Source organism: Girardinichthys multiradiatus, chromosome 12 (assembly GCF_021462225.1).
Source record: "Girardinichthys multiradiatus isolate DD_20200921_A chromosome 12, DD_fGirMul_XY1, whole genome shotgun sequence".
NCBI classification, from domain to species: Eukaryota; Metazoa; Chordata; class Actinopteri; order Cyprinodontiformes; family Goodeidae; genus Girardinichthys; species Girardinichthys multiradiatus.
The window spans coordinates 5,656,070-5,673,060 of NC_061805.1; the positions used below are offsets into that span (position 1 = coordinate 5,656,070).

Consider the following 16,991-nt stretch of genomic DNA (forward strand, 5'->3'; position numbering starts at 1 on the left):
TCTTTTTATGGCCAGTCATATTATAGGTGTCCTTGAAATGAGCTTGAGGGTGGCTGGACTCAGCCATAAAATAGGGTGAGGGACAGCTAATAGTGGTCTTGTCGAAAGATTCTCACAGATGAGCTGTGGATCTCTGCAGCTCCTCCAGCAACTATACTATACTATACAATACTATACTATACTATACTATACTATACTATACTATACTATACTATACTATACTATACTATACTATACTATACTATACTATACTATACTATACTACAGTACTTTGCAGACCTATCTGCAGTGGTTCTTGGTCCTCATGGGACTGTTCTTTTAAATAATGTTCTTTAACAAACCTTCAAGGCCTTCACAGAACAATTGGATTTATACTTGGGCTGCACGGTGGCGCAGTTGGTAGCACTGTTGCCTTGCAGCAAGAAGGTCCTGGGTTTGATTCCCGACCAGGGATCTTTCTGCATGGAGTTTGCATGTTCTCCCCATGCATGTGTGGGTTCTCACCAGGTACTCTGGCTTCCTCCCACAGTCCAAAGACATGCCTGTTAGGTTAATTGGTCACTCTAAATTGCCCTTAGGTGTATGAATGAGTGTGTGCATGGTTGTTTGTGTGTTGCCCTGCGATGGACTGGCGACCTGTCCAGGGTGTACCCCGCCTCTCGCCCATAGACTGCTGGAGATAGGCACCAGCTCCCCCGCGACCCACTATGGAATAAGCGGTAGAAAATGACTGACTGACTGACTGTATTTTAGGTTCTGTTTTCTGTCCCTTCATTGTTAGGTTCTCCATTGCTGCCTCCCTGGTTCCTGTGTTTCCATCATGTTCTGTAAGTCATCCCCTTCATTAATATATTAATTTACCACCATGCGCCTGCCCATGTCCTGTTGCCGCTTTGGTCCTTTAACTGTGACAATACTGAGATTAAAATTCACACAAGTAAATAATATGTACTAATTAGGTGACATGTGAAGTCAGTTGGTTGCATTTGATTGTATTTAGGGGTATCAGAGGCAATGTGACTGAAGCATATGCATTGCACCCATTTCAGATTTTTGCATGTAAAAAAACATTAAAACTTGGTGTCATTTTCCTGCCACAGTTAAATTCTACATTGTGTTATCCTACCACATAAAATTCTAATAAAATACATTGAAGATTTTAGTTGCACCTTTGCAAAATGTTAAATAGTTATTGGGGTAGCAATATCTTTGCAAGACACTGTATGCTGATGCTTTATAACTAAAGCAAGAGTATAACTAAACCACTGCTTATAAATCTTATACATTTGATTGTTGTTAGCTTTGGGTGATTTCCCAGGCGTGGGTAGCAGAGCGGTTGGAGAATGAGGGGAAATAAAACAGGTGAAACTCTATGGTAACATCTCAGAAGAAGGCAACATAAAACGGGTATGTTGCCCAGGCTCCACGTACAGCGTGTGCTGGATACAAGATCATTTTAATTGGGTTATATATAAATGTATGAACATGACTTCAGGCAATATTATAGACATTTTCTCAAAGGTAAGTAGAAATGCAGCCAAAAAGGTCAACCTGTCAACTAAGTTTCTGCTTGAAATTATTTTTCTGATGTTAAGTAAATGAAAGTAGCTCTGGGATCACTTTTTACGAATGATAAAAGAACTCACAGAATGTAATGTATTCTCTATGATATTTTTACCTTTTCTATCTATAAACGTCTAAAGCTAGATTTGACTGCTTTAAGTGCTTTTATCTTGAAAAGAATGGCAGCTGTACAATGGCAGTCAGTAATCCACATTCACTTACCATCAGAATGATTGTCATATATATTTTGGGCTTTGAATAGTGTATTTTCTAGGAGGGAATGATGAAAGTATGACAAATTAAATGCATTTTAATGACAGGAATTTGATGCATAAGTATGAACTTACTGAGGATTTCCTTTAATCTACACAGGGTCAAAGGTATACACACAGGCACAAATGTATACATACTCCCCCTCCTATGATTAGGAAAAAGGTCACTATAAGCTTAATGCTAGCCTTCCATATCCATTCCAAAACCAGCTTTGATGTGGGCTTGAAATCATTATCTTGATGAAATGCCCAGCAATCTCCAGGTTTCAACCATCTGACCCAAACTGCCACCCTCAGAGAAGAAAAACAATGAACCAGCAATGGTCAATCCTATGATAAAATGCTTGATGTTGGAAAGCTGGTATTATTGTTCACATTGATACAGGTGTTCTGATGATGGTACCCTCTCACTCTATCTCACACTAAATAAAGTTTGCAGCTAGCCACTTGGAGAAGCCAAATGTTCTCTGGTTGGAGGACAAAAAGCACTTTAAAATAACACTCCAAGGCAATAATAGTTCTTTCTGCCATCTCCGTATATTTGGTGAAAGGACCCAGGGAACTGAAGTTACACGCCAGACTCATAGCTATATTAGACTTGTAAAAGGGTAAATGACCATCTATAAAAGTTACATCATTGTGTGTTATGTAGAGAAGACAAACTCTGAGGCTAGTTGCCCAGTGGATTTAAGGTGGAAACACAGGGACCACCTCTGTGTGTGTGTTTGACACATATCATTTCTCACCATTTACATTTAATGGGTCAGGCTGAAGTGCGCCTAATACAGAAGAGGTTACTGGACTTTGGTCTATCAGATTTTTTTATGGTGTATTTGTTGACAACAGAACAAAATCGAAAAGGCATCATGTACCACAGATGCGATTAACCTGTTCGGGGCTGTCTGACACCTATTTCCTATGTTACACTCTAAAACTGACCCTGCAGTGCAGAGCTTTACTCCATGCCTTAATTTGTTCCACAATGCTGGCTTGATTCTTGGCAGATTGAACTGTGGTTCATGAATGACCAGAGGAAGCTCAGAGAGAGGCTTATCTTTGCAAGTTTATGCTGGAATTGTTTTGTGAAAGATGCTAAAGACTGAGCTATTTAGTCAAAATGACAAGTTTATTTGAAGGAGTCAGAGTGACATTTTCAATCCTAGAAAGACTGTACCAGCTATGAGGCATGGTAGTGGCAACATTATGCACGTGGCTAATTTGGTATCAGTGGTGCTGGTGCACTGTACAAAGGGGATAGAATAATAACAATCAACTTTCCTTCAAATCAACAGGTAGACAGTTGAAACACAGATTGGTCAGGTTAATAAAAGGCCTCTTGAATGGCCATGACTTCATTGCTATTCAAGATTTATGTCCTCTACTTAAAAGTCAGGTTGGACCAGGAAACAAACTAAATTAAAAGCCTCTGCTATTATGAAGATAATTTTGTACTACTTAAGAAATCAATAAAAGCCCCAAAATACAAAATTCATCCTGATGATGAGTGCATTTAAAGTTCACTGTAGGTAGGTAGAGAACAGCACTATACTTGGTAAAGGAAGACTTACTATAATACTGCTTAAGGATATTTGAGTTCTCCCTTTAATTTTTATTTTATATTTCTCTAAGCTTCAACTCTCTATTCAACTTTTATGTGAATAAAATCTTGAAATGACAGAGGGAACATATTATGGTGCATTTCTTTTCTCTTTACATGGTGCTCTTGTTGGAACAGTTTCTTGTACATAAAAAAGCTTCCTTATGCTCTACTCTTCATGGTCTTTTATCGGCCTTCACTTTCACAGGAGCAGAAAAGTAAGGAGGATTTTTTTTGTCCCTGCCTTGAAAGCCTCCTGGGACATACGACAAAGGCTGTAACGCCTCAGTATCCAAATGAATTTTACAGGTGACATGCTCTGCACAAAAGGGAGAGTAACAAAGAGATCTTGTTGTGCAGCACAGAGGACTGAAAAACTTCTCTTCTTAAAATGTGACAACTTGCCTTTGAGTACTTTTATTCTTCATTGATTCTATTTTCATTAATCGTTTGGATTTAACAGCCTGGAACTCATTACTTCAATGTGCCAGCTTAAGGGAAATACACATTGGATTCTTAAATTCATCTAGAGAGAAAGGAAGAAAGTCATGTCCCAGGGGCTCATTTTGTCTGATGTAAGGCTCTACAGCTCAATCACCCTTGGAAAAATTCAACGACAGGCCTCCACCGAAGCAATAGGCCATAGAATTGGAAAATATGTTCAAAGACAGGAGCTGTGAGAATTTGTATAACTTCATAGTCATCATGATTATTGAATAGCTGTGTGTTATTTCATTCAAATGCGAGTAAAATTCATATTGTTCCTGAGAATCCTTGTTCAGCCCAAGCCCCCCCCAATCAACTCATATAATCAATTTCATCATCTTTGAATACACCACACAAAAATTCTCCATGAGGCGAATATCTAAGAGATTCATTATTTCCTTTTACAGCTTCAGTTTTGCTTACTCACTCGTCTTTTAATATGGCTTATTTCTGTTCAGGGTCACAGAAGCCTGTGTTCAATGGGACAGGTGGATGCTGGATAGGACACCATCCACTTTCATCAAGGGTCAACACAGTAGCTCCATGAGATAAGTTTAGAATCCCCAAATTAGCTGAACTTGTATGCTTTTGTACTGTGACAGGAAACTGGAGGAAACCAATACATGCACTGGGAGAGCATGCAAACTCGCTACAAAACATCCTGCCAACCACTAAACACTCTAGATGTAATTTCTTGATGTGTAAATAACTTACATGTAAGTTATATAAGTACAGCCATATTCTTAAGTCTTTTGTAACAGTCTTTTGAAGCAAAAATTTACTACTTTGTATCCCACTAAAACCACACATTTTACTACATATTGTTTAGATTCCATGTGGCAGATTAGCACAAAGTACTATAAAAAGTAAGGCATACATTTCTATTCAGCACAATTTATTCTGAAACCCCTAAAGAAAATCCAGTGCAATCACTTGTCTTCACAAGTCATCTGATAATTAAATATTCTTTCTGTTTATAACTTCAACTGATTATAAATCCAGCTGTTCTATGAAGGCTTTAAAGAATGTTAGAGAACATTAGCTTGCGGCAGCTGCAGTTCACTGAGAGAAGTTGTCGTCTTGTAATTGGAAGGCAGTAGGTTTGATTCCAGCTTCCTCAACTGTCGCATGTCGATGTGTCCTTGGGCCAGGCACTTAATTCCAAATTTAACCCTAAGTAAGCCTATTGATTGGTATTTGAATGTGTGTAGGTATATTTTAGTTAAGTACTTTGAGGGGTCGGTATAACTAGAAATGTGGTATATATCACGGAGACCAAGGAACAAAGCAGACCACTCAGAAATAACGTTTTGGAGCAGTTTAATGCAGGGTTAGGCTATAAAACAATGTGCCAATGTGTGAACATCCCACAGAGCACTGCTTAATCCATCAGCTGAAATGGAAATTGTATAGTACAGCTGCAAAGCTATCAAGACATGACTAAACCGAGAGGATGGGTCAGGACAACATTAATCAGACAAGCTGCCAGAAGGCCCATGGTAACGCTGGGGGAGCTGAAGCAATCAATCACTAAGGTTGGAGAATCCGTCAACAGTACAGCTAATAATTGTGCTCTCCAGTTGTGCTCTCTACAAATCTGGTACTTATGGAATAGAGGCAAGATTGTTGAAATGCTTAAAGAAAGCCAGTGCAATTTTCTTGAAAGTTTGAAATAAAGTTCTCAGACTTTAAAACATGACAGAAACAGATTTTAATCTGAAAATAACAAAATCCGAAACTGAAAGAAACTGAAAAAATGTCCATACATAGCATACTCTTTCCATCTCAGCTGATGGTTGAACAGTGCTCTGTGGGATGATTACACTTTGGCATATTGTTTTATAGCCTAACCCTGCATTAAACTACTCTAAAATAAAAATGTACCCAAATGCAAAACACACACATTCATACACCAATCAGTAGACTACTCAGTTAAACTTGGGATTAAGTACCTTGCCCAAGGGCACATGGACTTGCGGCAGGGCATGGACTCATGTCGGGACTACATAGGCAAGAACTGTGAACACTTGTCCAATGCATTGGCAGTGGACCTTTGCCAATGGGTAACTGAGTCTCCCATGGATTTTACTATGGACTTCTATGGTGTGGGATTCTGCAACTGTGTTGTTTGATTTGGTTCTTCCACTGCAGGATTGTGTCTCTTGTTTTTTGCCCTGTTTATTTGGTGCTGGTGTGATGCTAAAATTTCTTCTTGTGAGACGAATAAAGGAATTCCCTCTTCTTATTCTTAGAGAAGCTGGAATCAAAACCACAGCCTTCCATTTACTACTAATTTGACCCTTTCCTGGCTTCATAGCTACAAACCAACATTGCACAATCCCCAGACACACCATCCCACTGGGGAAACATGGTGCTGGGAGCATCATGCTGTGGGAAGTCTTTTTTTTTTTTTTTTACCAGATACAAAGAAACTGGTCAGAGTTGATCTGAAGACAATTGGAGCTAAATACAGGGAATCATGGAAGAAAACCTGTTAGAGGCTGACTCAAAACTGGAGCAGAGATTCAGATTCCAGTGAGACAATGACAATAATCTAGATTCCAGAGCTGCAATAAAATGGTTAGATCACAGCACAGTCATGTGTTAGAATGGCCTAGTCAAGGTTCAGACCTAAATCTAATTGAAAATCTGTGATAAGACAATAAAAATCCATCCACTTTGAATGAGCGTGTCTTATTTTGCAAAGAACATCTCTAGATGTTAAAGCTGGTGAAAAGATACATCAAAACACAATTGCTGAGAAAGGTGGTTCTTACTCAGTTCGCCTAAATACAAATGTTCACGATACGTTTTGCTTTTTAATGTGACAAAAATTAAGACCTGTATGTTTTTGACAGTTATTCACTGTTTTGTTTTGATCCATCCCAATAAAATCCCAATAAGGGAGTTTAGATTGTGGTTGTACCGTTAAGGTACAGTACAGACCAAAGGTTTGGACACACCTTCTCATTCAAAGAGTTTTCTTTATTTTCATGTCTATGAATATTGTATCTTCACATTGAAGGCATCAAAACTATGAATTAACACATGTGGTATTATATACTGAACAAAAAAGTGTGAAAACTGATTCAAGAGGTAGTCACCTGAAATGGTTTTCACTTCACAGGTGTGCCCTGTCAAGTTTAATAAGTGGGATCTCAAGCCTTATAAATGGGGTTGGGACCATCAGTTGTGTTGTGCAGGAGGTGGATACAGTACACAGCTGATAGTCCTCCTGAATAGACTGTTAGAATTTGCATAATGGCAAGAAAAAAGCTGCTAACTAAAGAAAAACGAGTGGCCATCATTACTTTAAGAAATGAAGGTCATTCACTCCGAATAATTGGGAAAACTTTGAAAGTGTCCCCAAGTGCAGTCGCAAAAACCATCAAGCGCTACAAAGAAACTGGCTCACATGAGGACCGCTCCAGGAAAGGAAGACCAAGAGTCTCCTCTGCTGTGGACAATAAGTTCATTCGAGTCACCTGCCTCAGAAATCGCAGGTTAACAGCAGCTCAGATTAGAGAACACGTCAATGCCACACAGAGTTCTAGCACCAGACACATCTCTAGCACAACTGTTAAGAGGAGACTATGTGAATCAGGCCTTCATGGTAAAATAACTACTAGGAAACCACTGCTGAGGACAGGCAACAAGCAGAAGAGACTTGTTTGGGCTAAAGAACACAAGGAATGGACATTAGACCAGTGGAAATGTGTGCTTTGGTGTGGTGAGTCCAAGTTTGAGATCTTTGGTTCCAACCACCGTGTCTTTGTGCGGCGCAGAAGAGGTGAAGGGATGGACTCTACATGCCTGGTTCCCACAGTGAAGCATGGAGGAGGAGGTGTGATAGTGTGGGGGTGCTTTGCTGGTGACACTGTTGGGGATGTATTCAAAATTGAAGGCATACTGAACCAGCATGGCTGCCACAGCATCTTGCAGCGGCATGCTATTCCATCCGGTTTGTGTTTAGTTGGACCATCATTTATTTTTCAACAGGACAATGACCCCAAACACACCTCCAGGCTGTGTAAGGGCTATTTGACCAAGAAGGAGAGTGATGGGGTGCTGCGCCAGATGACCTGGCCTCCACAGTCACCGGACCTGAACCCAATCGAGATGGTTTGTGGTGAGCTGGACCGCAGAGTGAAGGCAAAAGGGCCAACAAGTGCTAAGCATCTCTGGGAACTCCTTCAAGACTGTTGGAAAACCATTTCAGATGACTACCTCTTGAAGCTCATCAACAGAATGCCACATGTGTGCGGAGCAGTTATCAGAGCAAAAGGTGGCTACTTTGAAGAACCTAGAATATAAGACATATTTTCAGTTGTTTCACATTTTTTGTTCAGTATATAATTCCACATGTGTTAATTCATGGTTTTGATGCCTTCAGTGTGAAGCTACAATATTCATAGTCATGAAAATAAAGAAAACTCTTTGAATGAGAAGGTGTGTCCAAACTTTTGGTCTGTACTGTATGTGATTGTAACATGACAAAATATAAAAAAAAGTTCAAGGGGTATGAATAGTTTTGCACATGGCTCTGTATTTTTGAAAGCTGTTGAAGTTATTTGGGTCGTTACCTTATAAATAGGAAATAAGGAAGTCAGATGAAGAGAATCCGTTCATTGGATGATAAGAAATGGCATTTGCTTTACAATGAGTTCATTCTCTCTCTAAATAATCAAATCAACTTTTGGCAAAGACTTGAACACTTTTGAAAGATACCCAGTACATTTCCAACAGCAGTATTTTTTAAGGAATAACAGGGTTTTCTGGTCACAGGGAGAGCTTGCCAGGAAACACATAGTTTCTGCCATATTGATTCTGCATTTGGCCTCCCATCTGATTAGAATACTTCATTGTATGTACCTCAAATATAATGATTTTTTTCATGTCTTGGAGTGAGTTTTTGTAATATTTTGCCCTCGGAGCAGAGTTCTATTTATGCATTGTTTTGCTCGGTCAATACCGCACACTCCCACAATATTTCATCCCAAACAAATATCCTTGGTAACGATCAGCAGCATACGAACTACAGCTCTCTAATCAGCATTCCTCTCCCAGCTACACAACAACAAAAGGTTTCAAAACACAAGGAATTGCTTTTCATCAGTCACAATATGACAAATCAAACACTAATTACAATATCTGACAAAATTATATCAACAAATCATTTTTGCTGCTCTTGTTACATTTTTTCCCCATCTGGCCTGAAGGTTTTCCCAGTGGACCCTGAAAGAAATTCATCATTAATGCAAGAGCTGGAGACTGAATTTATGGACATAAATTCTGTTGGCAGCATGCCTCTCTGCCTGCTCGGAGCATAAAGAAAGCCTGAGTCATGTTTAAATGTGGACTGCGGGAGATCATAAATCCTTGTCGGAACAACCTTTGACCGCTCCGAAACTTTAGACTTACGGCACAGGAGGCCTGTGAGCAGTTGATATAGCTGATAACGAGCAGGAGGAATCAAACAATTATTTATGGCTGAAAACCATACAGAGGCTCACAACAAAGCACTTCATTCTCCACAGCACCAGCTGACACATACAAAAATAGTTTTCACCCCTGGTAAAGATGTGTAAAAATTCTTAAAATAAAATGAATGTTTTATTAAAGCAGCATAAACTCACTGAGAAATATATGTTAGAAAGTAACACAAGTGGAACAGTTATTATTGGCACTTACTGTCACTACTTGTCCTGCAACATTTCACACGGTTAGAAAGAGGGATATTTGTGCAATCTCTAAAGATCATCCAGAGTCCTGGTCTTTTCTCTCATGTTCTCTTCTCTTCTGCTTAGTTTACAGATATTCTGTAGGATTAATATTTGGGGACTGAAATGGCAATGAAAGAAGTTTCTCTGATGATCTGGCCATATGTTTTGGACCATTATCCAACGACCCAATTAAAACCCATTTTCAGTTTTCTTTTTTAAGTCCACCAGATTTTCATTTTAAATCTCAAAGAAATAGGTTCATGCAATCTGACAAGATGTCCAGGGCTATTGGAAGAGAAAAAAGCCCACAGCATAATAGATCTTCTACTGTACTTTTCACATACTCATTCTTGGTTATAGAATGTTTGTAACTGAAAAGTTTCCATTTCATCCAACTAAAGGAAATGGTTTCCCTTAAACTCTCATGGAGTTTAGCAGACTCCACATGTTTAAAATGGTGATATTAAGAAAAGGTTATATTCTTAAATGCCTCCTAGAAAACCCTGTTGGCATTCAAAGAGTGTCTAATGTTTGTCATGGAGACTTGGTAACCCCCCCCAACATGCTATTCACAGTAAGCTGTGGAGATTTCTTTCTCACCTCTCAAACAATCCTCTTTACTGTGCGTGCTGGCAAGATAAATATGTTTCCTGTTAGCCAGTGGCTAAAAAAAATGTACACCTTTGTCACGTCATATTTATATGACAGGGGAAACAAGTCAATTATTACTTATTAGCAGTTCATTCTAACTATGATTCACGTTAAAAAGTAAGTATTCATTATAAAACTGTTTAGCTTACCTTAATGTTAAATGTATTGCTAGAGGTACCAGCTATTGTGCCATATGTAGTTTGCCTACAACAACTAAAGACTGACATCATAGGATGTTTTTTCTCCAATCAATAAATGCCCCTAAGTTAAAAGTTAATTTTTTCTAATTTCGTTTAGTGTGAAGTTCTGCAACTGTAATGAAACAACCAGCCTTTTGTGCTTAACACATTCACATAATGTTCCCCACTCTAAATGGAAAAGTAATAGAGGCAGGGAGAAAAGGCTGCCATAAGGTGGATGATAACTACATTGCAGGAAACCTGTCTTGATCTCAGCAGCCTGCTTCCTCTTTTTCCTGCATAAGAGCAATTCTGCTTACTGTGAATGAGAGCACTGCTTACAGTGTTAAACCGTAGCCTTTCTTGTGCGTTTCAGCATGCAATCAGTTTTATTTTGTCCCACAAACAGAGAATAAAATCTGCTACTTAAGCTCAGCTAAAAGCGGAACCAAAAGTTTAAACCTGCTCATTTCCAGCGGCTGACACGGGCTCTCCTGCCCTGAGTCCAAGGTGGTGCGTGTAATGCACTTGTGTGGGTTGTATGAACTTTTCTCACTTTTAATATGACATTTGTTTTGTACAATTTATCATAAGAACAAAGTAATCTGTTGGGATAAGGTTGCATACGTATGCACACACTAATGCTAATGCTTTGCTGAAGCACCTTTTTATTTGATTTCAGTGTACCGTCTTCTTTTGTAGGAGTCTATAAGCATTCTACATCTTTTCTGGGTGATATTTGCCCGGGTGTTCTGTCATATTTAGTTTGGTACTCGGTGTAGGCCTTTCAAAAACATTAATCTTCGTCTGGTGAAGCCCTTCTTTGTCGATTTGGATTTGTGCTTGGACTCATTTTCATGTCGAAACATGAGGACCCACCTTCTTCTTTAGCGCTCACACCTATAAACTTTGCGTTAAAATGGAACCCATACCTTCAGAGCTGTTCATTCAGCTGGACAAAAACTTCAGTTCACTCCAGTTCAGTTTCACTCCTTAATTATTCTTTCAACCAGAAGATCCTGTTTGGGTGATCCAGGTCTGCTTCCCCATCATCTGCTGGGGAAGCAGCATCAGAGCCAGGGAATTAAAAATGCTCAACAAGCTGATAAAGAAGGCTGGCTCTGTTCTGGGGACTCCTCTGGAACCTCTGGAGATCATTGTGGAAAGACGGATTCTTCATAAAATGAAGAACATTATGGAGAACCCTGAACATCCTCTTCATGAGACTGTCCTACAACAACAGTGTCTTCAGTCAGAGGCTTCTTCAGATCTGCTGTAAGACGGAGCGCTACAGGAGATCCTTCCTGCCCACAGCCATCAGCATCTACAACGGCTCTTTGAAGAAACCTGCATAATATGAGCTACAACAACATTTAATTTCCCTTTGGGATTAATAAAGTATTGTTGAATTGAATCGAATTGATTTGTTGGAAGAGAAGGCTGCTGTCTTTTAGCCATACTTATATCACACAAATGGAGCGATGTTAATTTAGACAGCACTTTTTAACTTACTTTTACTCTTTTGGTTGCAATTTAGTCATTTGTTGTAGGGCTGTATGGTATTTGGAAAACATGCTGTGGAATCTTGTTTGTGCTCTACGTCTGATGGATATCTTTATACGATGAGATCCTTTTGATCCTTTTTGACCTCTCTGTAAGTCAGGGCCTTAGTTAATGGAGGCAAATGGATAACCAAATGTCAGGGGAATCCTACCAGGACAGCTCAGTTTAATCTCAACATCATCTGATTCATGTTATTTGAAATGTAGTGATAACCCAAGAAAAGTGAAGGCTGATATGAAATCGAAAGGTGTTTGAATAAAGTTTTAGTGTAATGGTGTGCAAACTCATTCAACCGGGTTATTTTACCTTTTGGTTATTGTTTAACAGATTTGTCAGCTTTTCAATTGAACTCATATGTGTCAAATTAAAAGTTTTACCTCATAAAAATTTAAAGTTTTACCCTTTGCTACTAAACAGGTCATGGATGGGGAAATTAAAGACTTTTTGTTTTGTTTTTTTCCCATCAACTGTGTTTTTTTTAATTTGTACAGTCCAAAACACATATATCAATATACCTTTACACAAACAATGCATAAATATAACGACAGGAATAACAAATACAAAACTTGATATGAAAATTAATGCAATTACTTTTCTCACACTCACACACACAGTCACACAAGGCCTTAACTGGCCCTGACACATTTGTACATTTCAGTCCTGAGGTTAGTCTCATGAGCTTTAAATATTCCTCATTTGGGTCGATTATGACGATACAAACTGAAATGTACTAATTTTCTTTTATCCATTGAGACAGATCCTCTTCCATGAAAGAGAAGCATCTTTAATAAGGAGAGTGGCTTCATGCAAATGATGCTCTCTTTGTGATTGCCCCCCCTCCATCTCATACACACACACATTTTGTGGCACTGCAACAGCTGAGACTGTCTGCCAACTGTGGAATAACTCAACCGGACTAATGTTATCTGTGAGAAAAGGTGCAGAGCTGTTACTTGTCTGACCAGATGGCAACAAGACGCACTCGCACACGTACAAACTCACAGAGAACACATATGTCCTAAATGCGTTACAAACTACATGATAAGGACAAGATGAGTAAGAAAAGACAGCAGCCATGCTGGTCCATGAGAGTATGCTCTGACAAAGAACAAGGTCAGTCTCTCTGCAGAGCCCATTTGTACTGAAGCGATGTCCTGTCATGATTTTGGATCATACACAGCTAATCCAACCACTCTTCCCATGTCAGTCAGGGTGATAATTAGCTCCAAATATATCTTTCCAGTCAACTCATCCTTTCTGTGCAAATTATTGTACCAAACCCCCAAGTATTTCCTTCACTGCTACAGACTATCTGTGTGCATCAGAGATAAAGCCGCCTTATCTTCCACAGAGATAAATAAAATCCATTTATCTCTGCTTGGAAATGAGACTGTATGTCTCTTAAAGGCGGAGCACTCACACCTCACATTCTATGGATCCTGAAATAGTGCACGTGCACGGCCTGCTCTCATTTACCAAGGAGTCCAGCGCCTCCGAGTTGGAGTGATAAGTCAGATAGTACTCCTGCAGCTGAGAGTTCAGGTCCTGCTCCTGCTTGCGGGCCTTTTTCCTGCGCTTATGGTTGACTGAGTGCTCCTGCAGCTGCCTCATGGTGTTGGGGTAGCGCCTCCATGAGACGTAAATAACCAGTAGGATCAATGCTACTGACAGGAACAGGGCTACGCTGCCCGCAATGATTTTATGGAAAGCCATATGTTCAAACTGCAGCTCTGGAATAAATGAGGTGGAGGTCTCAGCAGAAAAAGGAGATGTAGAGCTCAGGGTGGTGGGTTCGGTCATCTTTATATGTGTCCCAGCAGGACTCACAGGGGAAAGCGTTGATTTCTGTGACGGTGGTGATGGATAAGTCAGGTTCGTAACTCCAGGGGGAGCTGGCCAAACTGTGACACTCACAGCTTGGGTTGAGCTCAGAACAACCACAGTTGTGGTTGAGAACATGTTTGCCACGTCCACACATGTAGAGTGATTCCTCACCACATCCACCACCCTTTCGCCCTGCGTATCCTTGGGACCGCTACAAATCATGTTAATGTCTTTGGGGTCCCTGAAGGTCCGGAGCCACCTCATAAGAGGACAGATGCTGGGACTACAGTCCCAGGTGTTGCCTGCCAGGCTGATGGTGGTCAAGGAGGTCCACGCCTCCACAACTTCCACAGGAACGCTGCTCAGCTTGTTTGTTTCTAGGTTAAGTGTTCGCAAGTTTGGCATGCAGCGGAAAACATCTGGCTCCAGTGTTTGGATTTCATTCCCAGAAAGGTCCAGTTTCTGCAGTTTTGGCCAGGTCCAAGGAACCCCTTGGCCTATTGACCGGATGCGGTTCCATGCCAAATAGAGAGCCTGGAGGTTGGTAAGGCGTGGGAAAATATAGAAATTAATCCGCGAGAATTGATTATGTTCCAAATGTAGCTCTCTTAGCTTAAAAAGCCCCATAAACGTGGTGCGAGTGAGGCTACGCAAGCGGTTATAACCCAAGTCCAAAAATTCCAAGCTGCGGCATTCCAGAAACGTGCGAATGAGAATCTGTTTTAGTCCGTTTGATCTGAGGTGGAGATTCTGCAGCTTGCGCAGTCCATAGAAGTAGCCTGGCTGTAGGAACTGCAGCTGATTATAAGATAGGTCCAAATTTCTCAGGTTTGGTATGGCACTGAATGTGTTGTTGTGCAAAAAGCTTAGTTTGTTGGAGCTTAGAATCAGCTCCTTCAGCCTGCGCACGCCATGAAAGGCTAAAGCATCTATACTGTGGAGGGAGTTGTGGTCCAAGTAAAGCCAGATGAGCTGATTGAGATGAGCAAACTGGTACGGCAACAGAACCAGCAGGTTGTTATAGCGCAGAGACAAACCCTGGCACCCCGTCGTGATGTTTATTGGAATGTCTTGGAAGATGCCGGACTCGCAATAAACAATTTTTCCTTCACAGCGACAACTCGCAGGGCACATCCTCTCCCCCTTGCTGAGCAGCAGCAGAACAGCTGCCTGCAGAAGAAGACAAGATAACCTCCAGTCCAACATCACAGAACCTGTTGGGGGTAGAGTGGGGCACAGGCAATCAAAGGGATGACTCAGTTTCTGAAAATGCATACACAAATGATTAAATGAATAAAGGTAAGACTGTTATTTCCTTAAACAGTGGATATGATCTGGATAACAGCTTGAGGTCTATTTATGAGACCTGCTTCCTGATGACATACTTTTGATATGTGCACATAGAGACTAGATGCAAATGAAGACAAGTTGGAGACAAATGCAGTTTTGTTTAAATACATGGATACATAAAAAACCCTTTTTATTGCATGATTATGGGCAACAAAATCATCATAGCAGAAATATGGTAGTTTTAGCTGATCATAGCTGTTGTCCTGGCTACAAGGACACTGAAGAGTCAGAAAGTGTGTCATTAAATCTGAAGAACCGATTAACTTACCCATTGTCACTGAAGGAAGGGGCAATCCTCCAGGGGAAAGAGAAAAATTGATAAAAAGCGTTCTAAACTGCTCTCAGTCAGTCCGCGCAGCTGCAAGGTCTATCCGCATACTGAGCACTTGCACTTGGGGAGCAGATGCAAGTTTCTCTGCAGCGGTCAGAGCCATCCCATGGTGATGTTCAGAAAGGGGACCCAGTCTTACTTGGCGCTTCACTTCAGTCTGCTGTGCTCGCAGTTACCCATTTGAGCACCAGTGGACGGATGCATATCACCCCCTCCTCCTCCTCCTCCTCTTCTCTGTGCTCTCTTTCCTCCTGCCTCTCTTTACCTCATTCCTTTCTCAGAGGCGTAGGCGTCCTCAGGAACATAAGCTACAAATGATAGGTTTCTGCCACGGAAATCCTGCCATTAACTAATTAATACTTAGGTTAGGAGTATTATCAGTTGAATTTGATGACTGTTGGTGTTTTGCCATGTCAAATTTAAATGTGGACCATGCCCTTTGGTTTGAAGGGTGAAATAGAACCGATTTCCAGGGAATTTCTTCTGAATCATAATAGATGTATTTCATTATTCAGATGCTTGCCAAAATGTGGGGGGATACCTGCTCTGAATGGTTCTACTGCACTCTAAAAACGTCTGGGTTATTCATTTAAAACATGGGGTCAACAAATGTGACCCAGATTGTTAGGTTGGAGACCAGACTAAAAGGGGCCTCATGATCTTTCACAACCCGCCATTTTGAACTATACTAATTAAAGATAGAACAACGCAACAATAGGTCAAACAAAAAAAAGAGCTATGATGCACATTTATATTATTGTGTACACTAAAAAGGAATAAAAGAAAGAAAAGTTCCTTAAATGTCATTAATTGTGGAAATTCCCAGTGTATAGCATCAAAATGGATAGCCAAATAGAAGCACACAGATGCACATATGAAAAAAACAAGGATGATAATCAGTTTAAAATCTCCACAATTAAAAAGGAATACAAACTGGAAAAACTGTACAGTAAGCAATAAACAGGGAATTCAAATCAAAACATGTACATCCACATTGAAAAAAAACATATTAGAACAGTGTTTTTTATTGTGCAAAATATGCTATGTGCAAGAATACAGAAATGTGTCCAAAAAACAACTGTTATAAATAAAAACGTTTTATATTTATATTTATTTAGTATGTTGGGGGCAATGCTGGTTGAACAGTCTAACAGCTGACAGAAGGAAGAGCCGACATTTATGGAAGGTATAAAATATTAGCCACTAAAATGGTGTCAGTTAGCACCAACATTAGCTTCTCCCCCTCTACATTTTGATCTGAATTCAACTGAACATGTCCACTGTTATAAGAGTAAGGGTGATATGTTCATTCGGGTTGTGTTGTGAATAAATATGTCAGCTTTACTAATATGTTAGTAAAACATTGTCTTAAGACTTGTATCCAATTTGAGCAGCAATTTAAGTTTGCATTCAGCTTTAGGTAGTTTAGCGCTAATGCTATGGGCAAACTGA

The 16,991-nt window shown here is 40.1% G+C and overlaps 1 protein-coding gene across 2 annotated transcripts; it reads right to left on the reverse strand.

Moving 5' to 3' along the window:
* Positions 1–12,499: 12,499 nt before the first annotated feature.
* Positions 12,500–15,741, reverse strand: lrrtm4l2 (leucine rich repeat transmembrane neuronal 4 like 2). 2 transcript variants are annotated; one of them, XM_047381978.1, is made up of 2 exons: positions 15,477–15,741; positions 12,500–15,072 (listed from the first exon to the last, which is right to left on the reverse strand). In XM_047381978.1, exons 1-2 carry the CDS (start codon positions 15,478–15,480, stop codon positions 13,451–13,453), a joined length of 1,626 nt encoding a protein of 541 aa, XP_047237934.1. In that variant the 5' UTR covers positions 15,481–15,741; the 3' UTR covers positions 12,500–13,450. The 2 variants fall into 2 exon arrangements, with proteins under 2 accessions (XP_047237934.1, XP_047237935.1); XM_047381979.1 differs by having other exon boundaries at positions 12,500–15,121.
* Positions 15,742–16,991: the final 1,250 nt, after the last annotated feature.